At 41.7% G+C, this 27,483-nt stretch overlaps 1 protein-coding gene across 1 annotated transcript in view; it reads left to right on the top strand.

The window, feature by feature from the left end:
* MBOAT2 (membrane bound glycerophospholipid O-acyltransferase 2) overlaps positions 1 to 27,483 on the top strand; it is a 366,457-nt gene that overhangs the window by 248,485 nt on the left and 90,489 nt on the right. Inside the window, exon 9 of the mRNA XM_077488747.1 lies at positions 22,883 to 23,066. Within this exon, the coding sequence (XP_077344873.1) occupies positions 22,883 to 23,066 (184 nt within the window). The remainder of the gene's footprint in view (positions 1 to 22,882; positions 23,067 to 27,483) is intronic.

The following is a 27,483-nucleotide window of genomic DNA, read 5'->3' as shown; positions in this document are numbered from 1 at the left end:
ACTGTTTCCACGTTAATGCCAGGTTGGCCAGTGAATGGGGGAAGTACGGGTTCTGCAGAAGATGTGGGCACCCAAATAGGATTGGCGAATTCTGCAGGAAGGGCACTATGGGTACGACGGGCCTGTCTTTGTCTTCTTCTTGGTGGCAGCGGGACACTACTTGTGCTTGCCACCTCGCCAGCTTGAACTGCACTTATGGGACTCGCCACGTCACCACGTGTTACTGCAGTGCTGGATGTACGTCCAGGGTGTACTAGGCCGCTGGTGCTTGCCAGTTCACCAGAAGGATGAGCGGCTCTAGTACGTCTCTGCTCCATACGAGTGACCTGCGGTTCCTGCACCTCAACAACAGAATACATACGGGATTGGGCACACCTGTTCTTAGCAGCGGCCTCATCTCCGTCGTCAGAGCTATCTGTCATGGAGCCGCTGTCCTCTACAGGATCGTATTCTGAGCCTGAATCTGACAGATGAGTGACGTCCTCTTCACTATCTGTCATGCTCAGAAACGTGTAGGCCTCTTCACTAGTGTACCTTCGCTTTGCCATTTTGGGCTCTAAATTTAGGGGTACACTAGTGAGACTCACAGGTAAAAAAGCACCTAGCCTGTCAGCGACTGTTTCAAAACGCTACAAAAAAAACTGTTAGCGATCGCAGGGATCAAGCCTGACTCTGCGAACGCCGCAGTTATGTGTGTTGTGTTTTGTAAGTGACAGTGATCGATCGATACTGCACTTGGGTGGGCTGGGCTGGGCTTGGCGGAGGGGCTAAACGCAGGTGCTAGCGGGTATCTGGGCTGATCCCGCTAACAATGCGTTTTGGGAAACCTAAAATGAAGGCAACGCTAATATAGATCTGATCAGATACTATATTACTAAGGGAGGTGTATGCTTTGCGCGTGGGTGTTAGCGGTACTGGCACTAACCTGACGCTGGGGCGACGCAGGCCTTATCTGACCCTCAAACTTATATCACCCGCCGGGTGATCAGGGGGTTAAACCTTTATTAGGTAATAAATGGCGGGTGCCCTGAAACAAAAAAAAAAAAACTAACCAACCAGCGTCACCTGTAACAGTTATATGGTGATCACTGGTGAAAGGGTTAACTGGGGGGCAATCAGGGGGCTATGCGGTAGTATATGGGGGTCCCTGACGCTATAAAAAGCTGCGGCGAACCTAAATACTTACCTGCCTAACTAGCGTCACCTGTGACACTAATACAGCGATCAGAAAAAAATCGCTTATTAGTGACACTGGCGACGGGGGGTGATCACGGGGTTAAACCTTTATTGGGGGGGTTAGGGGGCACCCTAGAGCTAAAGGGGGCTAACCCTAACTGCCCTAACAGTTATTACAGTCACAAATGACACCAATGCAAAAAAAAAATAAAAAAATAAAAAAATAAAAATAAATGCACTTGGTGTCACTGTGACTGGGGGGGCAGGGGTGATTGGGGGGGTGATTGGGGGGTGATCGGGGGGGTGAAAAGTGTGCCTGGTGTGTTCTACTGTTAGTGTAGTGTTAGGTGCAACTCACCGATCCTCTCTCCTCGGTGCCGGAACGAAAAAGACCGACACGAGGAGAGATTACATCACTTCCTCTGCCTGTGTTTACAATACAGGAGAGGAAGTGATGTCACGGAGGATTTTCATTCGTCGGGAGCGATCGCGAGGGGGTGGCCATGAATGAATGGCCGTCCCCTCATCCCTGATCTCTCCCGAAGGAATGCCGACCGCCGCAGGCACCGGGGGGGGGGCCCGATCGGGCCCCCCACCCGCGGGCAGGCAGGGACTTATATATACGCCCATATGCCTGCCCGTGCCATTCTGCCGACGTATATCGTCGTGCGGCGGTCGGCAAGTGGTTAATGTCAGATTCCCACCTAGTGCATCCTGTCCTTGCCATTCTCTGACTTTATTTCGGAAGGGTGAAAAAGCAAGATAAGTGAAGAAAAAGGGGATGAGGGTTCCTTAAAAAAAAAAAAATGTCCTATGTTTGGCCATTCCTATTAGAGCTGAATGCCAGGAAACATTTGCAGTGTTAAACCATTGTACATACATGTAGCTGGGCACAAAGCATATCTATTTCTTTCTATTTAGCCCCAAGATTTACACCATGAGGAGAAGGATATTTTATGCCCTTGGCGCTCATATCCAATTCAACCCCTAGAATCAAATAATTATTAAAACAGCTTCAAATGGCTTTACAATCATTTAGCTCAAACAAGAAATAAACAGTAGCCACTTAAAAACAATGTATCAGCGTAAAAAGCAACAATAATGATAAATAGACAAGAAACATGTGTAAATATTTATAAACCCGGAGGTATAGCAAGCAAACAAATCATATCTGCATAATGGCTGAGCAAGGCTGCTTTCTTGAATACAGGCTTGGGGAACCGACTTCTGTCGAGAATTCAGTTATTTGAATTCCCTTTCAAATTTGTCTGTTAGTGAACGTAACAAATAAGAATTTATCCGAAGTTATGACTTTCAAATCTTTGAATTCAGAAAATCCGAAATTCGGAAATCCGAAAATTCGGAAATTCGGAAATCCAAAATTCCAACATTCGGACATTCGAAAATTCCGAAATTCTAAAATTCCGAAATCTGAAAATTCAGACATTTTGGGAATTTTCACATTTCGATTTATCGAAATTCCGAATTTTTTTAATTCAGAAATCTGAAAATTTGGAAATTCGATAAATTGAAATTTGAAATTGAAATTGAAAATTCCCAAAATGTCAGAGTTTTCAAATTTCCGAAAAAATTTAAATAACTAATGAAATTAAAATGAACTAATTTTTTGTCAGTGCACATGCCTAGTGCATTTCTTATACTAACCACATTGTTTTGAGAGTGAATATTCTGCAGGTAGCCTAGTTCTAGAGCAGAGCAAGGATTCTATATACAAAAAGTGTACATATTGTGATATTTCAGTCTATTGGGATCATTTTTCCTTGGTAAAGGTTCACTCAGATTTCAGAAGGATGCATAAGCACACTTCAAACAGCAGGTATTCTTGAAATTGACAACAGCCAGCTTTATTATAAAAATCTTTACAGTTAATAAAAGAAAGTAACATACCACAAAGTAAAAACAAAAATCCAGCCTCTGTCTCTCCAATATGTACCCTGCCTTTTAGATTGTAAGCTCTAACGAGCAGGACCCTCTGATTTATACTGGATTGAATTGTATTGTAACCGTATTTTCTGCCTTCACGCTGTAAGGCACTGCGAAAATTGTTGGTGCTATATAGATCCTGTATTATAATAATATGACAAGATTTGTGTATAAATAACCCGCCGCCCCTCCCCAATGTTCTCTTCCTTCACAATGTCAAAATATCTAGTTGACAAATGATAATGAAGATCTATCAGAACAACGCAGGCAGGGTTAATTGTGGTAAACATAACTATGACAAGCATGTAAAAAATATTGGTACTCCTGATCAACGTCCTTTTTCCATGTCAAGGGCTTTTAACAAATTGAAGTCACGATAATGAATTGAAGTCGCTAGCAGTAGCATGACAGTCAGGCAACTTGCATTTTCAGAAAGGGAGGTTACCATGGATAGCCTACATACATATTTCACTCAGTGCAAGTTTATGTTAACTTTGCTCAATTCTCACTGCCATTGTTTGAACTGCCTTATGCTACCGATCTGTACTGAGCAGTAACCGAGAAGCAGCTGAGCTGAGAATGGAAGTCAAAGAGCCAAGTGTGTGCTTTGGTAACAGTGCTTGGCTCTGGCTGATTGTGCATTCTGAACGGTGGCTGCTAAAAGCTGCTGGGCGAATTCTTAACGGGTGCCACAAGTTCAATCACTAAAAATGCGATCCTGAAACAACTCCATCCAGGCGCCGCAGGTTGATTGTAAACCGACTACCTGCAATATGTTTCTCGGCATGACAAAGTGAAATCTGGACATGGCCACTGCTTTTCTAGGTTGGACTAATGTTTACTGTAAATGTGTTCTTTGCAGAATAACCCTAACGTGAACTCGTAAAAAATGAAATCAGATGCTTTATTAAAGTAAGGTTCTGAGGAAATATACCTAAATTGGAGCTCCCAACAAATACAAAGATGATATTTTAAGCATTAATCTACTCATTAAAAAATACTGTTTTTCAGTATTTGACACAGGATCTTAGTCTTAATCATGGGTGAACAGGCATATACCTGTCAGGAACCATGAAACAGACAGAGATAGAAGTACAATCAAATCACACTTGTTTATTAATAAAAATAAAAAGGTAAATAGAAAAAAGCTTAGTCAAGCATAGCCATAGTCCAGTAGCCAGATCGGGTAGTCAGCCAGTCCAAAGTTCATAAACCAGATCGGGTAATTAGCCAGTCCAGACGTCAGGGATCCAAGGAGAGCAACTGCAAGCAGGATAGAAGCCAGGAGGGATGTCAGCAAGCCAGTCTTGAAACAAACAGCAGGAGATGTGATGTGACCAACGCGAAGGCAAAGGAAAGAGTGAGCTGGAAGGCTTTAAACAGGCAGGTCAGACGAGCATCATTGGGAACAGCTGTTAACCTATGGAAAGAGAAGAGAGCTGGCAATTAGCTGACAGCTGAGCGGCCAGCCCAGAGGAGGAAGGGCTAAGCCAGCCCTGACAATACCCTATATAAGGTGATAGGCTCATGCCTAACATGTGTCTGCTCACCCTAAGGTCCCCAGCATGTGTGTTCTTTAAAAAGTCCAAACCAGATTTCTATATTTCTTGCTTTGGGAGCCCATCCTGTATCCTTCAGAATTAGACAGTTCCTTTGGCTGACCCAGCCATTTCTTACTTTAACAAGACCTTGATTATTCCTGTGATAAATCACATTTTTAAGGACCCAGTGGACATGAGGCTAGAAGCCCTCTTAAAGGCCTTGATTAATCTGGCAGTTGTAACTTGCGATTGCATCCTTGGCCCTCTACTGTTTGGACTAAATACATGGCTTGAGGCCTTGGCTCCATTTAAACTGATCCCTCCATTCACCACTATTTGTGACCTTACCCATGTACAGCTTGGTGCTTTATGTGAAGAAAAACAAAGGAGATTTCATACCACACTAATTCATTAAAAAGGAAATAAATAATCATATATTTATAATGACTATCAAGTGAATATAATATAAACAGAAAAGTCCAATGATCCACCACCAATTAGACCCACATAAAGTGCTGGTAATTCTTCTATACATCAAATGTGACGTTGTAGAAAACGCATACAGTGGGGCAAAAAAGTATTTAGTCAATGATGGTGGAAAATATTAATTTTGTCAATATCAAAAGTTCATCTCAATACTTTGTTATATATCCTTTGTTGGCAATTACAGAGGTCAAACGTTTTCTTTAAGTCTTCAAGGTTATCACACACTGTTGCTGGTATGTTGGCCCATTCCTCCATGCAGATCTTCTCTAGAGCAGTGATGTTTTGGGGCTGTCGCTGGACAACACAGACTTTCTACTGCCTCCTAATGTTTTCTATGGGGTTGAGATCTGGAGACTGGCTAAGCCACTCCAGGACCTTGAAATGCTTCTTACTAAGCCACTCCTTCGTTGCCCGGGCGGTGTGTTTGGGATCATTGTCATGATGAAATACCCAGCACGTTTTATCTTCAATGCCCTTGCTGATGGGAGGAGATTTACACTCAAAATCTCATGATACATGGCCCCATTCTTTCTTTCATGTACACGGATCAGTCGTCCTGTTCCCTTTGCAGAGAAACAGCCCCAAAGCATGATGTTGCCACCCCCATGCTTCACAGTAGGTATGGTGTTCTTTGGTTGCAACTCAGCATTCTCTCTCCTCCAAACACGGCGAGTTGTGTTTCTACCAAACAGGCTGATGCCTTTTTTGGCTGCAAAGTTTTGCAGGTGGCCTTGTAATTGCAATTGCACCTACATTTTTTTTCCTGTTTTTTTTTTTATATAAAAATACAGTACTGTTAAGTTAATGCACTGTTGTATTGTTACCGCAAGTTTTGACGCGATGTGTAGGTAGTGACCCCCGGATTGAGGAGCACTCTGTTTTTTTTGTGGTTATAGCAGTTCCTTGCTATTCCCATGCTCTTTTTTTGTGGGTGAAGTTTTTATGCTGTTTTGGCACTGCTTGGGGACATCCAGGTATAAGAAAGGAGCTGTGTCAGTCAGTGAACGTAAGAGAAAATAGGATTTTTTGTACTCACCGTAAAATCATTTTCTCTGTAGTTCACCGACTGACACATCACCCTCCCCTCCTATTTTTTGACGTTATACTGCTTGTTGATTTACTGAGGCTGCAGTAGCAGGCTGGGGGGTTGTTACCTAAGGGATCGCCCCTTGGGGAGTTCTGCCTAGTCTTCTCCTGAAGGTGGCATAACAAACGATGGTATAAGAAAGGAGCTGTGTCAGTCGGTGAACTACAGAGAAAAGGATTTTACGGTGAGTACAAAAAATCCTATTTTTGTTCACACAAATATCGATCTCTTGTTATGTTCAAGAGGAAAATTTCAAACTGCTATCCAGGTGGGATCCAGATCCAGTATCCGTCACGTGGATGTATCCTGAATCCTCAGATGTGTCCTGGCGCTGCCATGGAGTCAGAGGAACTTAACTACATGTTTGGTGGGAATGCGACCGGATCCACACATCAAATCACAGAAACTAAGCTTAATACAATGTTTTCTGTCAGCTGCTTGATGGCTTATTTCCAAGTTCTGGAAAACCCCTACTGCACCCTCGCTAAACAAATGGTAGATATGAATGATACAATGCTTATGGAGGAGATACAGGCCAAAGAAATGGACACTTGCGAAAAACATACTACAACACTGTGGTAAAGATGGGTCCACTACTCTAACTCTGATAAGTTTTGCAGCTGTATCTCCACTGTTGTCTCCCTTGCTTGCAAACGAATCAGGAGGGTTTTTCTAGTTCTAAGGCTGGGTTCACACCACTGACGGATGTGGCTCACAGCAGGGGTTAGGTGCATCCCTGTTCTCCTTTTCAGGGCCAGATTTTTGCCTGAATCTGGCCTTGAAACAGAGCCAAAAATGCACAGCATTCCTGTGCAAGCTGCTCCGCAGCCACAACAGTATACGGGTAACCCGCATCCAATTCACATAGGTGTGAACCGCCTTAGATTTACTTGGTGCTCACCACCTTCTTTGCTTCTCTATGTTATTGGCAAAAACTTGGCAATTTAAGCTGAATAATTATTGAAATATGCATAGACAGAGATTGCCCTCAATTAATTCCTATGCCATAACATTTAGAGGATCTGCAGATATTGACAGTTTATATGCAAATCTCACAATTCCTTACAATGTTTGTAGGCAGGTGCATTCTGATGTCTCCACTGCAGGTGATGCTCAACCACAGCAGCAATGCAGGGGTAGAAGTCATGAGCAACAGGTTTCCTTTATGGTTTCCAAAATCACTGGGGCAGCGTTCCGATTGAATGCTGGCTGCCCCATGTGACTCTGGTGGCCATCTTAGGCGTCAGAGTCTATTTAAGACCCTGGCCCCAGTGTTTGAGACACTCTATGTGCGTGGGTAGAGTGGGGAACGGTATCCCATCTGTTAGGAACAGTACTAGTGGTAGGAAAAGGTTCCTGCCTATAAGGGAAAGCATAGGGTCGCGTCTCTCTGCATACCTTCCAGATTGGGTACAAGACCTCATTACATCCCCTCTCAACAGACACTGTTGGTTCGGCTACAACCTACTTGGCGTTATTGGGAACTGTGAGTGTGCCTGGCTGGCTAGCTGTCCCACAAGGTTTTTTTGAACTGTTGCTGTCTTACTTCACTATAAGTTTTCTTATTGGCGCCACATCATGCTGCACCATAACTACAAGTTTATATGATCATCACCTTCCAGTGATCCTGATTAGCCCTTTAATGTGAAGGGCAAGGAGGCTCAGTAGACAAGAGTGCTATACTAGACACACAAGCTCTAGCTGAGAAACTCTAGAGGTTTCAGAAATGGTTACACAAAGCCTACAGGCAGAGTCACAAAGTCTACCAAAGTTTTGTAAACATTTTCGTTCCACGCAAACCTTCATCCCATACTGGGAGAACACAGGTTAGTACTCTGTAGACATGTCTTTTCAGATATAGCAGGCACTGTAGATAATGGTTTCAGCTTTAGGTAATGACACGGTGTATGATTACCAGCCAGGCAACTTCCCAAGTCACAGCGCATTCACACACAGTGATAATTGAATCACTAATTTCTCAACCATATCCACTGATGTGATAACATGTTTGCCTGCTGAATGAGCTTTTTCTGTAGCTCAATTCCATATTGTATTACATCTTCTGCATCTAGATGAGTCTGAATTCTTATTTAAACATGCAATTACATTTTTGTTTTTTTATGTGATTACAGGGATAGAATTCATTTTGAGTTTTAAAGTTTTCCTTAGAGTGTACCTATAGCCAAAACCATATTTTGCTATGGATAGAGTAGGAAATGGTGCAACCATTGTTTTCTATGTTCCATTGGGAAGATTTCACTTTCTGTATCAGATACACAACAGGAAGTGAGGAACAAACTTTACAAAGTAAGGGTAATTCCCTCTTAGACAATTGTCTTAACAGGTGTCTCCAATAGAAGATTTACCCTCACCTTATGCACTTGAGGGCTAAGAATATGCATGCATCATAGATAATAGAAAGGGGTATTCCTGCGCCAACTCAAATGGTTACAGCTAGCGTACAGCTGCACACACTGAGGGAAATATCTGAACCCGAAAAAATTACAAATAGAAGAGTAGTGATGCACTGTACATAGAAAATAATAAAATGCAAAAAAATTATCACAATAAAATATAATCAAACTGACACTGTGCAAAAAATGGCAAAGAAACCCAATGTGGGCTAATAGTGAAAAATAAGCTAAAAAAAGTGACAATAGACAATCTACAGTCCGTGCAACAAAGTGCTTATCTCCCAAGTAAAAAAACAAATAATAAAAGGAATATCACATCATACATGTATATAAATAAAATGTAAAAGTGTCCATAAATATTCCATATTGCCTATAGGCTAAAAAAATAATAAGCCCAAGCTGAAAGTGCAAAACAAGTGCTGACAATTCACAGTCTTTGGAATGTGAACCAACGTGCTTATCTCCCAAGTGAGAACACATAAATAGAACAAGGGAAAGTATTAAATCGTACATGTAGAAATAAAATAAACATTCATAAAGCAGCTTAAATTGGAGTGTCCATAAATATTCCCTTCAACAAAAATATATATAGTGCAGTATGTAGTGGTTCTATTGATCCAGAGAATAAAGTGCTGGTGCTGGTAAACACAATTCAGTAAAGTGCTGCTAGTGGTGGATGACCCGTGCGATCCTTCGTGCTAGTTAAATATATGGGTGTCCCCTTACCTTACTGCTGTAAGGTGACAGCATAAAATGATGTATCTTTTGGGTCCTTGGTGACCATTCCTTGCGTGGTAGCCCAGGTCCTTGTTGGTATATCTATCCTGCCTACAGTGAGCGTTGGTGTCCCCTTTAAGAGCAACCTTAGGGTATCTGGGAAGGAGGGTCTCGCCAGTGTACCATAGATAGAAATTAGAAAGAGGAGGGATGCCCCATAGTGTAGTATATTACAGCTTTTTATTAGTTAAAAAACTTTTGAGACAGGTACTCACATCAACAAGCAACAGTTAGACAATGTAAAAACGAGCGGCGTGCACGATTGGCGTCACTTCCTTTGTCAGTCCCGACACGTGTTCATCAAGATCCCCTGATGAATTGACGTGATTGTGATGAACATGCCAAAAATCAAAACTGTAATATATTGCAGCTTACCAATCCTAGATGTTTTGCTTGCATTCATTTTCTTTTCCTTTTTTTTTTCCAGGCTTTTTTTTATATTTCCACTTTATGATCTTTCCTAGGAAAGAAGATGCCTTAAAAGTAAAGTTTTGGATTTTTTTTTAAATGTCACTCACCAGCTATCTGCTCTTCCCCTCCCCCGGTATTCACTGGAGCGCTGGGCTGTGGAGGGGGAGGGAACGGTTGGCTCAGGCACTCAGCGGTTCACTGAGAGCCTGAGCTAGCTGTTGATCCAGGCTCCTGTGTTAATCCCTACCATATGGTTGTGATCTTTCCCCAGCCTGGACCGGCTCTGTGTCATCGACACCAAGCTTCAGCCCACTGTTTTCTGAAAGAGGGTCATGGGTGTACAAATGAGCTTTGGCTTCATGTCTCCTCTAAGACTACAGATCACCTCACCCTCTTCTTGACTCCATAACATTGAAGGGGTGTTCAGTAGTACCTGCTAAGGTTGTACCTCCTTATTCTTGCCACAGTTGTCACAGTAACAAAAAAGCTTAGGGAAATCTAAAATATACAAAGGAAGTCCTTTAGTGGTGATACTAGTTCTGGTGAAAACAGTATAAAATAGAAATTCTCAGTTTGGGGAGATCTCCTGTCACTTTCTGTTGTCGTTGCAACAGGGAGTGAAGGAGAATCTCCCCAACCAGGACACAGATGTTTTGGCTGTCCATACACATTAGGTGTAAGTTCACTTTTACAGGACAAAGAAGAAAGTTAAATCATTGTGTAACACTGAATACATTATAACAATATATGCTTAATTTTCAACATCTTGGGACCCTTTCTCAGGCAGTGGTACAATTTGGTTCACCTGTACGTTTTTAGGCTGACCTGATCGGAAACTCCATATGGATCTGCATATCCTCAGGAATAGCTTTGGAGGCTGTGCCCAGACCCTGCTGGACTGAAGATGGTGGGACTGTCCTTGAACATGACCTTCGAGCACTGGGCCTTGCATTGTGTGTTTGAGTTCTGTATTGTGGTGCTTTTTGGGCCCATGTGAACTTTATCGGCTGCAGTGCGCTCTCCTGTTTCAGAACCATGGCACATCCTCTGGTATAACCAAGTCTCCTATGACTCCATGTGTTGTGCAAATAAGCCTGTAGAACTGGCCAAGATAATCTGGTATGTCATCTTTGCACACTGTGCTCTCTATTCCGGAGCTTTCAAGACTCATGTGCACTGTATCAGTTAACCCCACAGCTTTGGTACAGCTTCTATTGTGATGCAGTCTCTGCAATCTCACTCACAGTGGGTCTCTGATTGTGGTTAAGATATCCTAAAATGTGATTTTCATCTAATGTTTTAGTAATTTGTGGAGTGCTTTCAAGTTTTAGAGCCATGGCACAGCCTTTTAGCTTGACCCATTCACAATGTATGTGACTGTCTCTCACAACACATTCAAAGAATACGGCCAGTTGGGCTGCAGTAACAGCAGTTAATTCAAGTTTGACTGCTGGGCACCATTTTAAATTTGCTGCTCTTTATTACCGAGATAACATTCATGCCTAAGGAAATTTAGCACTGACAACATCCCTAGGTGGAATGTTGCATGCATGAACTCCTTTCCTGCTTTTTGGCTTAAGCAGAAAAACTTTCCCTCTACTACTGCTGCTTATAAAATATATGCAAATCCTCACATTGTAAAACAACTCATTTAGTGTAAAATGTAAATGAGAGGCCAAATATTTGTGCATAGATATAAAAAAAAATTATAAATACCCTTTTTTTCCCCTTTTTATAAGTGATCACATACTCTGTTTTCAGTTGCATAAGGAGCTAAGGGAGGAGAAACCACAATAACTGGTCTTCCCGGTGAATGGCTGTCTGGAAGGGGGGCAGGTGTGTCAGGAAAAGTCTAATCACTGTAAGGGAGCAGGCTGACTTCTCAGCACAGATAGAGAATTGATCATGCTGTGCTCTCATACCTAGTTTGGCCAGTTTTTGATAGGAAATCAGAGGGACTGGCAGTAGGTATTTCACCTAAAGGAAGCAATACAAAGAGAACAGGATACTTTTTCATACAAATACATGGTACAGTGGGCATATATGAGGAATATGAAATGTTGGGTTTAATGTTGTTGATATTCTTTAAGCAAATCATGATTCATGTTAATTGCTTATCAATAAGCAGCACAAGTCTTTTAAAATAAGCTCAGATGATGGTCCCAGTACAACAGGTGGCCTTGTCAATTACTCTCTAACTGTTTATAGCAATTATTTACTGGTATCCAGAAAAAAAAAAAACAGGAAATTCTAATTCTGTAATGTTGTCCTTATTAGCAGCTTCTGATTCTCTGCTGCCTGAGCCTGAGGTCTATACTGTATATTTGAGCACTCTGTAATCTACTTTTAATTTTGTATCAGTGAAGTATTCAGCTTGTAGAAGTTCTAATCGCACTCCAGGGCCTTCTGTGTAATATTCTACTACTGACCTTAATGAGCCTTTACCTTTCAGCAGGCCTGAAGCCCCATCACCATCTCTAAAAAGTCCAAAATGCAGCACTTCAAATTGTCATTAATCATATGACAGTTCTGTCATTGAAGAGATAGGGAATTTGAAGGACCCTTCACTAGCTTCAGTGTATTTGAAACAGCACACCACACCCAAGGGAATCCAATCTGTTTACCGGAGATTATTGGTAAAAAGGCATGTAATCATAAATCACAAAGGATCAAGGTGTCACACTCCAAATTCTGCAAATTGATCACAGGGAATCCATAATCCAGACCACATATAGCCACCAGCTCATCAAACTCCAAAACAAGGATGCATATTATATGCGTTTATCAATGAAAAGTTACCCAAATATAAAGAAACTAAGGCAGCAATAGTGAAGCCCGTAAGGTATAAAAACAATAATTTATTGTAGTCCTAGAAAAATACAGACATCATGATGTATAGTAGAAAATCCGCGGCTCACAGTGTGCTTGCATCGGCCAGCCTGACATGGTTCATCCCATAGGATATCATCAGAGGCAGTTTAGGTCCTTTTGGGTCTCTTGGGCATTTCTGTTTCTCGGTATGGTTGCTCAAGCTTCAACCTGTAAACTTTTACGCTAGACCCTACAGCCAGGTATCTGCTTCAGTTGGTTTTGCTTACTCTTCTGGGTTTTCTGTACCCCAGTGAACATAATCCCGGATTATTTAGGCTTCCCACACCCTAAGAGTTTGGTCTTCCTCTGTTGACTGGAGTCTGTTTTGAGGTATATTACCCCTTTCCTCCCCCTCGCCTTTTTTCTTAATGAGCTGTACTAACATTTACTAACACATAGGATAATTGATTTTCTCAGACCTGTCTCTCTTATGGAGGACTTTTTGAACTGCTGTTTTCCCTTTATATGGAACTTATTATCTTGAGCTTTCCTGAGATTTAGGAACTCTGCTTACTGCACAGCTATTACTTCCACCCAAGTGCTCCTTTTCTTCCTAGCTTTACCATTGTGAAATGTCTAATAGATCCTCATTGAGCGAAATCAGCGTCCTAGATTCTGCCAGTTTCCGTTATCACCTCTCTATCCTTTGAGTATAGTGGATACTATCCCATTTCCCCTTTTTAGGATTTGTGGGATTGATTGGGAACTCCATTTACATATTTTCTTTTCATACTGTCTCTCTGTATTTTCTGATTCACCTCTTGAGCTACAGATTCTGAAATTGGGCAATGCACAAAAATACTCCTTTCTGTTACAATCTCATTTAATATGTGCTGGTTTCTGGATAGGGTGGGAATGATTCATATTCCCTTTCCTTCATCCTAGAAATATTCTTCCAACTGAATGTATCCATTTTAGTTCTTCTGCTCCTAATTATTTTGTTTGGATTCCTGATTATTTTCCCAGAAAGGGAATCTCCTCTGTGTTGGGTGGAGGCACTGCCAACTTTAGTATCAGACCCACTCTTACACTTAGCAAAGGTTCTGGTTCTCTTATTTACCTACAGTTTTAGCACCATATCCTGTTTGGGGAGGGCCATTTCTTATAACCCCCTCCCCCCTCAAAAAAGAGGGCTACACATGTCTGGACAGGGAATGGTTCCACTAAGCTCACTGAGTATCTCTGCATCATCCTGCACTGGCCAATCAAGCTGGCCAAACAGCACCCAGAAGCCAAGTAGAAGAAGCTGACAATGGCGAGGAACATTCCCCTTTAATTCCATGCTTCCCCCCGCCCCCCCCCCCCCCCCCCAGAGGAAGCTCTGAAAAAAAAATCTTTACAGCCTTTATTTATGCTGTAGCTTGCTCCTTAGCTGCTTTCTATGGCAAACACCGGAAGCTCCTCTCTAAAACTATATACTAGCCCTCTACCTAGGTGTCCCCCTGCCAACAGGGGTCCACCCTGGGTAGAGTTTTTCTAATTCAACATTTCAAAGGCATGCAGAATTTGAAGTCTTGACATGTTTGGTTTCTTTTTACTCAACACAATACCATCTTGTATATTTTACCAAAACATTGGGTGTTGTGTTTTTGTGCACTAAAATTAATTTTAGTTAATTTTTTGCTGAAAATATGCATTTGATAAACAGTGCCGCAAATATCGTACAAAGTAAAATATACCCACCTAGCAACATTACTTACAAATGACTGTTGGCTTTGTACACTGTGGGTGTAACTGGGGCTTTGTGCTCCACTTTGTCACCTGCTAATAATTTGTACTGTATACACTACTGCTGGTAATTATATGTACTGTATCTATTCTGTAACAGACAGGTGGGCTTATTGTAGTAAGAAGTAATTGTAATGGTCACTGAGTTATGGATCTTTAGTTTTCGTTTACTGGTTGACTTTCGTTGATCTTGACTTTTGTGCTAATCATAGGTGATTGCTACATGGAACAGGATAAGGGTGACTCCAAGTTAATTCTTAAATTCAATATAATTTAAGTGTAAGTTAAATAGTTACATCAGTTAGTCAGGTTGAAAAAAGACACAAGTCCATATAGTTCAACCAAAAAAGTGTAGACAGACATGTAATACACAGATAAAACACATTGTCACAAACTGTCTTGCCCATCACAACGTTTGTAAATCTGTTCAGCCAGTTTTCTAGTCAAACACCCAGAGACCATGGCTAGGTGCTGATCATTTACTTTTCTCCTTTACAGTTATTGCAGTATAGCTGATCCAAGAGTATGACTTGTTACAAATGTCAGCTTACTGATAAGAACATTTCTGTTCTCTTTTCTCAAAGCATGATGCTCCATTTGTTAAATTTACAGCACTGTACAATGCAAGGAAACTTTATTATCCCACAACGCTATCCCATATTTATCCCAGACAAAATGATGATGCACAGGGGGTTTAAAAAGATTTCTGGAAGCAAACACAAAGTTTTGGCTAATTTTGAAACCCAACTACCTGCATTTTTAAAAATTCTGATGTCTTCTGACAAGTCATTTGAGGTTCCAGAGTCCTTGTCTTAGTCTCCCGACCATAGTCATTTCCTCTCATGGTTATAATTTCTGTACTGGGGATGCATACTTTGGTAAAAACTTAAGGACCTGTGTCAATGGGCTTTTGTTCACTTCAAGCAGGTATTTCATCCCCATCTGAGTGTGTTAAATTGCAAAATCCACTTGAAGGAGGTCAGGTAAGAGGTAGGTCAAATGCACCTGACAGTGAATTCTAAATGATCTCAGAAGCTTCCCAAAATGACACCAACCAACACAAGCTCAAAGTTGGTCAGCACAGCACAGCACATAGAGATTATACAAACAAATGGCAACCAACCCAATCGATAACTAGCCTTTGCAGCAAGGTGCACATGGAAGGGCAATGCACATCAAAAACAAACAAAAAATACCTTACTTGCTCACTTACCTGCCAGCCTGCAACAAAACTAAATTGATCCTGTCTAACAGTTCACATTAAAAACAAGGGATTTAGTAGCACACATTTTCAAATACTTGTGTAAGCTGCAGTAAGACAACCTAGTGTACTGCAGTCCTAAGGCTATAATTTTGAGAGTCTCCCAAATTGGAGCACGTATAACAGTGAATATTTTAAGGGCAGATATGCCTGGAGGAAGCCCACCCCTCCTTAAATGTACAGGAACGCACAGGACACCCAGCAAGAGCACAATGACAGCTGAAGGTATCCCCCGCATCCCCTCACCAATTCACTAACTGTACAAACAAATGGCAACCATCTCATCCTATGACTAGCCTTTGCAGGGAGGAACACATGGAAGGGCAACACACATTAAAAACAAACAAAAGTTCCTAGCTCATTTACCAGCCAGCCTGCAACAAAACCGAACTGATTCTGTTTAACAGTTAACGTTAAAAACAAGGGGTTTAGTTGCACACATTTTCAAATATATGTGTGAGCTGCAGTGGTTACGTCACAACATCCCAGTGTTCTGCTGTCCTAACTCTAATTTGGGAGTCTTCCAAATTGACACACATCTATCCACACATTGGGAGACTCATAATTATATTTAGGACCGCAGTACACTGGGGTGCCTGGACGTGGCCACTGCAGCTTTAGTCTCCATTCAGCAGCTCCCATGTATATGGTGGATACATTGTCCATAGGGCTCAGAGGGCTTTCCTTCATTTTCTGCACTGCAAATTAATAACAAGCAATGTTGTTTATGAAGACAAGCCCATTACATTACCATAGAAAAGCAATAGGAGAAATGCTAAGATGTGCAGTGCAGATAGTGGGGTCAGAGTGCAATGTTCTGTAAGTGTCAGACTCTTAACTAAAAAAAATAAATCTATTGTCACCTTTTCTGTCCTCAGAAAGTTCAGATGCCTCTACATATCATAAACATATTTTTGTGCCCTGCCCTATCTACTGTAATGCCTGCATTTTTGGAGCTATCGGAAGATTCCATTTCTACTTACTCCCATAATTGGAAACAATGTCATATTTGTTGTGTTTTCAGCCTCAGATTACTTTTAGTGAAACTGTGTCAAAAGACAGACAAAATGCTAATTCAGCACTACGCATTCCCAGGAACATGCTCTACTCAATTATCTGAAAGCAGCAACCTGTAAGCTAATCAAAACAAACACTTGTCATTCCGGTTTTGTAAGCCATCCCTTTTACTTCTAAGGCCAACAATTTACAGAATAGGTTATTAAGGCTGACTTAAAGCAGGCAGGTGTAAAAGACACAAATTATTGCAGGTCTGTATTCAATGATATATCATTAAATATACTTTCCTTAAAGGAGAAGTACAAGCCAAAACTTGTTTGGCTGTACTTCTGTGGATTACAGGAGTGCAGTTCGTTCTGCACCCCTGTGACCTGTTTGCAGCAGATAGCGGCTGAATCCCGCTGTCAGCTGAAGTCGCAGAGCCTGTCCAGGCTTGGGCAAGATCGTGAAAATTAAGTTGGGATCTGCGGACATGCCTGGACCGGCACGTTGCTCAGCCTCTCAGCGATCTGCTGAGAGCCTCAGCTGGCTGTTCCCACCCCCTCCAGAGCCCAGCGCTCTAGTGAGTGTGGGGGGGGGGGCAGAGCAGAGAGCTGCTGACAGTCAGCAGCTCTCGGCTCAAAAAGCTGCCAAGCGATGATCGGCTGTGTTCCAGCACTCGGTTCTCAGTATTAGAGGCGCCAAGGGAAAGAGGCATTGGACCGATGCTGCATCCAACTAAGTAAGTATGATACTTTAAAAAAAAAAAAAAAACATACATCGCTTTTAAAGCAAGCAGTGTAAATGCATGAATTTCACTTGGTATGAGCCTCTTTTAGTCTAATGTATATTTTCTTTCAGAAAATATATAATATTTGGGTGATTAGATCATTTTCTAGCAAAAAAATGATTTTTAATGTGTGGATTTAAAAATTGCCCCAGCCAGCAAGTGGTCAAAGAAGAATACCAGCCAATGTGTCCTTCAACTTGAGGGGAAGTACTAAGACCTCTGCCATGTTGTTATTGCAATCTTTGTCCAAGTTTGGGGGTTTTAGTACCAGTTCCTGTCCCAATAACACAAAGGTTAAAGGCACACTCCTCAGTAGTGTCCCAGATAATTAAAAAACATGACAGTTTCAAACCCTTTCCCATTTAACTAATAGCATGTTTTTTTTTCACTGTCTGGGTCTGTTAAAGCATTCTCCTTTCCGTACTGTGGACACAACAGGAAGTAAAGGGAAATGACTTCAACATGTTGTGATATGAGAGCTCAGGATCACTGCCTGCCGCATGTAAAATCATAGTCTTTATTGAACTTGCAAACAGTCCAAAAAACAAAACCACTTTCTTCTGCAAATGAACACAAAATAGTCTATAACTCTAATACAAATGGAAAACAAGAATGGCTCACCGCCAGTACAGTAGTCCTACACCTGGAATTTGGGGTTTTCCATCTGCTTCAGGAGTTCCACAGAGGAGGCCCTCACAGTTCAGCAGCCTTGGCTCAGTCCCAAGCTAGTCCACCCTGCTCACTTAGCTACGTCCAGCTCCCTCACAGATAGGTGCTGACCGTCTTCTTCTCGTTTTCTGGACCCCGATGCACCCCGGTTAACTCCTTTAGAACCAAAGTCACTATAAATAGGGTTTGGAGCCCACCCACCCAGAAAAACCAAAAAAAAAAAATAACTATCCAGGACCCATCCCTGGCATGCTGTACAATGGATAAAGACTGCATTTTAAATCTGACAGAGATTTCAACTCTCCTCATTCTTTTCAAAATTAAAAAGCTTTCGCTTTCCGAGGTAGACAGCAGCATTTTGTGTTTTCACTGAGAGCTGAGTTGAAAAAGGACCTGTCAGGCAGTTGGCATATATTTTATACTGTATGAGTGCAAAGTAAACTACTTAGGGGAGCCTAGGGGAACAGATGTGACAGATGTCTCCTTACATTGCTACCATGCCAGATTTCAATTATTTGTCCTCCAGGCCATTTTGATTGTGCTGCCCTGCTACGACTGCAGCTCTTTGTAGTGGCTCAGTTCCTACAGCTAAAGTTATAAAATAATATATTTTATATGTGATAAAATCTTGGTTTCCCAGTAAATATACCTTAAAGGTATTTTTTTTGGTTGGCTTTACTTCAATATTTAATTTAGTAACTTTTTCAAGTTCATATTTGTGGAAAGGTTTATTACTCTAATGTATAATTTTAACAAAACTTGCTTTATACAATCCTTGATTATTTGTATAAGATGCTTATTTTACAACTAAACATTTTATACAAGGTGCTTCTATAGTATTTTGTGACCCCCCCCCCCCCCCCCAACACTTACCTGTCTCCAGTGCTGCTCTTGGCTGCGGCCCCACTCTCCGATCTTCCTGGTTTCACAGGATACATAGAGATCAGTGGGAGCCATAGGCTCCTGCTGCTGTCAGTCATATCCTATAATGAGAGAAGAGGGTTGTGGCCGAGCTGCACTGTGTGAGCCTATGGACACACACAGCCTGGCTTAGAAGCGCTCCTGCACAAGGACCCTCTTAGCACACAACTTTCTAAGGGGACACCAACAGGAAAGGAGGAGCGGACATCTTTGGCGGGGGGATTCCAGAAGAGGAGGTAAGGGACCGCTCTGTGCAATACCATCACATTTCCTATTTACCTGGCTGCAAAGATATAAAATAGTAACACTAATACATATTCTCTTTAACCACTTCGGTACCGCGCTATTGCCAAATGACGGCATTAGCGCGGACCTACATTTCCGGGACTACGTCTATTGACGTCGTCCCGTGAACGAGCGGCCTGCGCGCCCCCTGAGGGGCGCGCGCGGCGCGCTCTGTGATCGGCGAGTCCATGAGACTCGCCTGATCACCGATCCGTGCAAGGGGTCGATCCCGACCCCTTATCACGTGATCAGTTGTCAGCCAATGACAGCTGATCATGTGATAGAACGGAGCCGGTAATCGGCTATTATTCCTCGCGAGGAGAAAAAAAAAAAGCCGATCACCGGCGGCCGTGATCGGGACATTAGTCCCGATCACGGCCAGTAATGTAAGCGCTCACCTGCCCCCTGCCAGTGCCCACCTGCCCCCTGCAGTGCCAATTTAATAAAAGTTAGTGCCCCCTGTCAGTGCCACCCAGCAGTGCCCACAGTGCCACCCAGCAGTGCCCACAGTGCCACCAAGCAGTGCCACCCACAGTGCCACCCAGCAGTGCCACCCACAGTGCCCACAATCTGCCTCAAAGGTGCTGCACCCCAGTGCCGCCCATCAGTGCCCAGCAGTGCCGCCCATCAGTGCCCAGCAGTGCCGCCCATCAGTGCCCAGCAGTGCCACCTATCAGAGCCACCTATCAGTGCCACCTATCAGTGCCCATCAGTCCCATCTATCAGTGGTACCCATCCGTGCCACCCATCCGTGCCACCCATCCGTGCCATCTTATCTGTGCCCATCTTATCTGTGCCCATCGGTGCCGCCTTATCTGTGCCTATTAGTGCCGCCTTAACTATGCCTATCAGTGCCCACCAGTGCAGCCTATCAGTGCCCACCAATGCAGCCTATCAGTGCCCACCAATGCAGCCCATCAGTGCCCACCAATGCAGCCCATCAGTGCCCACCAATGCAGCCTATCAGTGCCGCCTAATCAGCGCACTTCAATGAAGGAGAAAAATGACCCGTTTGCAAAATTTTAGAACAAACTATTAAAACATGATTTTTATTTTTTATTTTTTTGCATCTTTTTTTGTTTATTTAGAAAAAAATAAAACTCCGAGCTGTAACTAAATACCACCAAAAGAAAGCTCTATTTGTGGGAAAAAAATGATAAAAATTTCATTTGGGTACAGTGTTGTATGCCTGCGTAATTGTCATTCAAAGTGCATCAGAGCTGAAAGCTGAAAATTGGTCTGGGACTGAGGGGGGTTTAAGTGCCCAGTAAGCAAGTGGTTAAAGATATACTGTATTGTTTTATGGTCAATAATATATTACATGATTATGATGTTTTAGGTATGATATATATAGTATAATATATTTTTTTTTCTCAAAACACTGTGGGAAAAAGACAGCACTATAACTGTTGTAGTTAAGGCTGGCTCTAACTCAATCGTGTGTGTGTGTGTGTGTGTGTGCTTGTGTGAGCATTTGAGCTTTGTGAAAAAACATACTTTTCAAAACCAAAAAATAAAGAAGAAACAAAGAAAACATGAGTAAATGTGATGAAAATGCATATTGTTTTGCCCATTTCAGCGCAGCCTATTCATTTCAATGGTCTGTCCTACACGTGAGAAACACACAAAAGACCTAGTGGACCCTTTTAAAAAAAAAATCACACAGCATCAGAACACATGGTACTTGAGCTTTTTTTGTGGTGTGTGCGTTTAGCATCTGCTAAAGAAGGCTCTAGAAGGGCATGCAAAAGTTTAACATAGTCTTACGCTTTACCTGCTTCTGCCTATAGGAGTAAATATTATTCATGTACAATTTTTCAGAAAAATCATATATTAAAGAAAACGTACAAAAAAAAAAAAAACTATACATTACCTAAAAATTGTATTACAACAACACTTGAAATTTTGATAAAACAAGGGATTTTCTCCATATCTTGGTACTCCGGGTCAGTTGATAACCTGTTTTTTTTTCTTTGTGTAATGGTGGTGGTTACATTTCACGAGATTTTTACTATTTAATTTTCTAAATGTGAATTGTTTTCTTAAACTAATAGCAAAGCTATTTCAAGGGCACTGTACACAGGAAGATATAAAGTCTCTGTGTATCCTTCAGCAAGCAATCAAATTCCGCTTTTCATTGCTCTAAAATAAGTTGGCATATGGAAGTTTACATCTGGTCACTACAAGCAATATCTCCACTTTTTGTTTCCTTTATGCTCCAAGATTCAACCTCACATTTGAAAGTTAGGCCGCGTACACACGGGCGGACTGTCTGGCCAACTAAGTCCGTCAGACAATCCGACAGACAGTCCGTCCTACTTTTTTTTTTTTAACAACACGGTTGATTTTATTGAGAAGACAAAACATAACAAGCAATATGCAGACATCTCAGCAGACTGGTACAGCACAGAAGTAGTTCAAAAAAAAATATAACATAACAAACGAGCCAGAACAGCAAATCTACATACAAAAAAAAAAAAGAAAGAGTGTTCCCATACAACAGGCTCACAGAGAGACCCCCAACATACCCTTACCAAAAGTACAAGTACGGAGGAAGGGGGAGAGGGGGGAGGTGGGGGGGAGTGGCAAAGGGGGGGGGAGGGGGAGGCCCAACGTCAACATCCCAAGAATTCAGAACTGTTCCACCCAAGGTAACCATACCCGGTCAAACTTCTGCGGGCACCCTCTAACCAGATAAGTCAACTTGTATAGGGGGAGGACAGCATTAACCGCAGCATCCCACAATTCCACCGTAGGGGGCGAGGACGATATCCAAAGCCGGAGGATCTCCCTCCGGGCGTAAAACACCAGGAGGGAGTCCGTCCTACTTTTGAATGAACGGACTTGACCACACACGATGAACAGACAGTCCGCTGAAAGCTTGCGCGATGACGTGTACAGCACGTACGACGGGACTAGAAATACGACGTCCAATACACTGCAATGCAACCTTCGGCCGTGTAAATCCTTTCTGAGCATGCGCCATACTTAGTCCGTCCAACTTGCCTACACATGAGCGGACTGTCCGCTGAAACCAAAGTTGGACGGACAATATTACGGAAATTCCGAAAGACTTAGTCCGCCAGACTGTCCGCTGAAAAAGTCAGATGAAGCCCACACACGAGCGGACTGTCCGCTGAAACACGTTTCAGCGGACCAAGTCCGTCAGACAGTCCGCCCGTGTGTACGCGGCCTCAGAGGATGACAGCAGCCCATGGCATACCTCGAAAATTTGAAGGCTGTAGCCAATTAACTTTCAATACCTACCTGCTCAATACAACAGAATTATTTTCAATGATAATGATGAAATGCCAACGTGCCCTACATCTGATTGGTTGCTGTGGGTATCAGAGATACTTTACCTTCTAGTTGATATAATTCAGACCTTTTTGATGTCATTGCCTGCAACTAGAAGCTTTAAAACTACAGTAATGCTTTTAATGCCTATTATGCATTTTTCTTTGTTTTGATTTTTGTCCAAAGAAGTGACATCTCACCAGCTGCGTATGTTTGTTTGAATTACAGACACATGCCAAGTCTCCTGGAGTATTTAAGTTACTGCTGTAATTTCCTGGGCATCCTGGCAGGCCCATTATGCTCTTATAAAGACTATATTAATTTTATCGAAGGCACATCATATCATGTGAAAGAGGCAGAGGTCAATGGGAAAGAAGACATAAAATATGAACAGAAAGAACCATCTCCTAATGTAAGTGCCAGACTGCTTTTGTGCTTACTGTGCCCTTGCTGGAACTATGTGGATTGCTCTTATAGTTAAAAGACATACAGTAAATAAACCCTTTATAAGAATAACCTTCTCTGGTTTACAGGCTAACCCCATAGCATAGCATACAGATACTATATATATATATATATATATATATATATATATATATATATATATATATATATATAAGCCTTGGTTTGAGAGTAACCTGGTTTTGGAGCATTTTGCAAGACAAGCAAATTTTTTAAATACATTATGACTTGATATACAGGCGATGTCTTGATATACGAGTAACTTGAAGTCACAACTGAGTATAAAAGAGAAGAAAGACGCCTCTAAGTGTAGCAACACAGTTACATTTAATGATGGTACAACATTTAGCAACTCACATGTTTGATCATTAAAACAGGCACATCTAAGTATGCAGGCATCTGGGGTAAAGCTGTCCACATAGACCATCCTTTGCACTGCCATCTATGTCATCTCTTCCACGCTGCGCTCAATGAGCGGTTCAAGCCTCGCTTTCAGATCGCTGTATTGCAGAGTAGTCTTCCCGTTCTCGATTGCAGACTGACAGCATTGAGAGCCGGCGGTGCGGAGGATGGTGGACAGCTTTACCCCGGATGCCTGCATAATTAGATGTGCCTCTTTTAATCATCAACCATGTGAGTTAAATGTTGTACCTTCATTAAATGTAACCATATTACTACACTTAGAGGCATCTCTGTTCTGTTTTATGCTTTGTAGCTCCTGCTGGATTTTGCTTCTAGTCCCCTTGTGGAGACTGCCATTTATGGATGGACATTTTATGGTTACACAACCTATCACATTGCTATAATCTTTTTATATTGACCATAAACTGAAGGTTTAAAGGTTCAAACTTATGAATAAATGGTTGTGGAACAAATCATATGAGTTTACATTATTTCTTATGGGAAAATTTGCTTTGATATACAAGTGCTTTTGATTACAGTGCACAAAACAAGATCCATAAAGACATGGATGAGCGAATTTGGGGTGGAGAAACTTGACTGGCCTGCACAAAGCCCTGATCTCAACCTGAAAGCACACCTTTGGGATGAATTAGAGTGAGGCTTGCGAGCCAGGCCTTCTCATCCTACAACTTGTGTCTGTTCTCACAAATGTGCTTCTAGAAGAATGATTAAACATTCCCATAGACACACTACTAAACCTTGTGGACAGCCTTCCCAGAAGTGTTGAAGCTGTTATAGCTACAAAGGTTGGGCAAACTCAATATTGAACCCTACTAACTAAGACTGGGATACCATTAAAGTTCATTTGCAGGTATATGGATCTATATATAATATATATGGGTCTATATATAATATATATATATATATATATATATATATATATATATATATTATTTTTTTAAATTTTTTTTTATTTTTTCTAAATAGAAGTAACTCTGGTTCATGTAAACCAACCAGCCATTAGCCCTGAAACAGTTAAACATTTAGACTGAATATGAAGAATTTATTATAAAACTTCAACATTGTATGAGTCACGGAGATGAGAAGATTGCCCATGCTGTAAGTCAGCAGTATTGTATTGTAGTGCTTGTAGACATTTTAGATCCTGCTGTATAGAGATTTGGAGGCTGTACATTAGAGCCATTACTGCTGGTTTTGTACCAAATTCTTACTGAAGACACAACATGTAAAATGCTACATGCAGTCTCACTTTCAAGTTAATTTCTCTGTTTAGTGGAAACTATCTACAAAACTCTCCTGTGCAATGAAATATGAATGATAGACTATGTTTTGCATGATTATCTGTTTTTAAAACTAGAGCACTTTATATATTATTTCTGTTATATGCATACAGTACATTTTCTTTATTTAATGAAACATTGAATATTTAAAGTTCTTCTCGGCAGAGATGTACAGCACTTGGTGCAGAGCATAATAAATGTAGAAAGTATATATGGTTTTCCCATGTTAAATCTAGAAAGTATTTTTTTTAATTCTTTACTTACCAAAAGATCATAGTACAGAGAACACATCACACATTAGTAACCACATGTATCACAAGGGATACAACGAGATAAGTTTAGACTACAGTAATAACCATGGCAGCGCCACCTAGGATGCACATAGGGTCAACCACATAGCAAAAAGATCAAGGTAAATTCAATCAGTAAAAAAGAAAACTTGGGTACCCCATGAAACAAATTATATTTAAATGGCTAAATGTTTCTGTTTGTGACCAGTGAACCCATTTTTCTGGAAGCCCACTTGGAACTTTTGTGTACCTACCCTCTGATCACTGCTCATATTTATTGTCCTTCAAACACACACACTTATAGGCCTGATGAGGGGCACCTGAACTTTATCCATACATGTTCACTGAACAGCTAGCATTCTCCAGTGCTTACATGAACCTTTCAGGGACTTACTCGCTGTTCCGTTTGCCCTCTGGAACCACCAAAAATATCTGTATATTTTCTGGGTTGCACAGCATTAAGGACTTCCTTCTTCATGAACACTCTCAGACATGACGATTGCCCACTAAGGCCCTTAGCCAGCAAGAAACAGGGTGGTGGGAGAGCTAGTGGAAGGTAAACAACAAACATAGAGTGTGTGCCACCCGGTGATACTTTGCTTTAAAATTACAACATACAGGTTCACTTAAAAGACCACAATACTGCATGGCTGTGATGCATGCACAGTAATGCACTTTATTACAAAGTTATTATGGCTTCAAACGTGCTTGACAAAACACCCAAAAAACAAAACAAAAATAAAATAAAACCCCAAAAACAAACAAAAAAAAAAAATGGGCAGACTCAAACTACTCTTTTTCTGCCATTACTTTTCCAGGTTTTCTATCTTTCTATAAGTGAACGTCTTACAAGCACATTTAAATCTTAGCATAATAGTTATTATAAACCAAAATTGCTTTTCTTCATACAAAATGAAGGCAGAGAGCTAACACTTTGTCTGACTCTGTAGGAAGAAGAGCTTCATTAAAATTGTCAGGGACTACTTAGAAACCACCATCCCTCATGCTACCCATCTCTGTAACCCTTGTTTATGGCTCACCTCTGCACCCCTCATGGCTCACTACTGCAACTCTTATTTAATGCTCAGCTCTGCACCACTCTTACCACTCAACTCTGCACCTCTCATACACAACTCTTCTGCACCCCTTATCTATTGCTGACCACTGCACCCCATGTCCACCCCTCCCCCTTTATACCCTATGTCCATCACTTCTGCATCCTATGTCCATTGTTTGCTTTTGCGCCCCATGCCTACTGCTCACCTCTGTACTCCATTTCCACTGCTTAATCTCTGAACTGTCCATCCACAGAAAACCTCTACACCCCATGTCCACTGCTTACCTCTGCACACCATATCCACCATTTTCTTCCCTGAAATCACCTGCGCCCCTCACAACGGAGCTTACCTCTGCTGGCACATTCTTCTCATCAGCATGCTCAACTCAGCAGGAGGCTCTATGCCAAACACTGCCTGGAATCTCAAGCTCTGCCACAGCATATTAGACCAATTATGGCAGGCATACCCAGGTAAGAGATGGATGATGTGCAATTTATCCAAATGGAGTCTGTGACCAAAGTTTGGTCATGACCCATATATCCACCTCTGCATCTACCGCGTATAGATCGAGATCCACTGTGCTTAGATTGACTCTGATAACCGACACCCTTAAACCCAGCAAGCAACAGGGTTAATTAGTGTAGGAAGTGAGAATAAATTTAAACAGAATGAAAATGTTAATATACTGTGTGTGTGTATATATATATATATATATATATATATAAAATAATAATTATATATATATATATATATATATTGTAATGTTCGGGGTGATTAAACTCAATTGGTAGATGCACGTTTTAGTCTACATCAGGCAGGCGGTTTATGGTTAAGGGCCTGGTAGCCCACGTTTATTATAAGAAAACAAAATATAAGTTCATCCAGTAATCCCACGCAGGGGTTTAAATTCATTCAGCACACAAATGAACATACCAAGCCACCTGGCTCTCAATTGTCAACAGTTCCTCTGCTTGCTCCCAACAGATTTGTCAACTCTTTCCAGCCCCCTGGACTCACCGACTTCCTTAGTCTTCCTGACTCTCAAGGTTGTCAGCCTTTCCCAGTCCCTTACACGGACTACAGTCTCCCACAGGGCAAACCACTCTTCAGCCAGCAGCCAGCAGCAAGCTGCTCACACTCCTCCACACCCCTCTACAACTTCCTGTCTTGCTTTTTAAAGACACTGCCTTAACAGGTGGGTTAATCAATTGTATTCCCTTAAAGAGAGCACAACCCAAACAGAGGGGAAATATAGCGTCCTTCCAGGACCCAGCCACGGCGTCCATTACATATCCCCCCCCTGTGTTTCGATCCGG

Source organism: Lithobates pipiens, unplaced genomic scaffold (genome assembly GCF_037356315.1).
Source record: "Lithobates pipiens isolate NorthernLeopardFrog02 unplaced genomic scaffold, aLitPip1_a1.2 Scaffold_18, whole genome shotgun sequence".
NCBI lineage: Eukaryota > Metazoa > Chordata > Amphibia > Anura > Ranidae > Lithobates > Lithobates pipiens.
The sequence above is the reverse complement of the archived record's forward strand: the minus strand, read 5'-3'. Positions and strand labels throughout refer to the sequence as shown.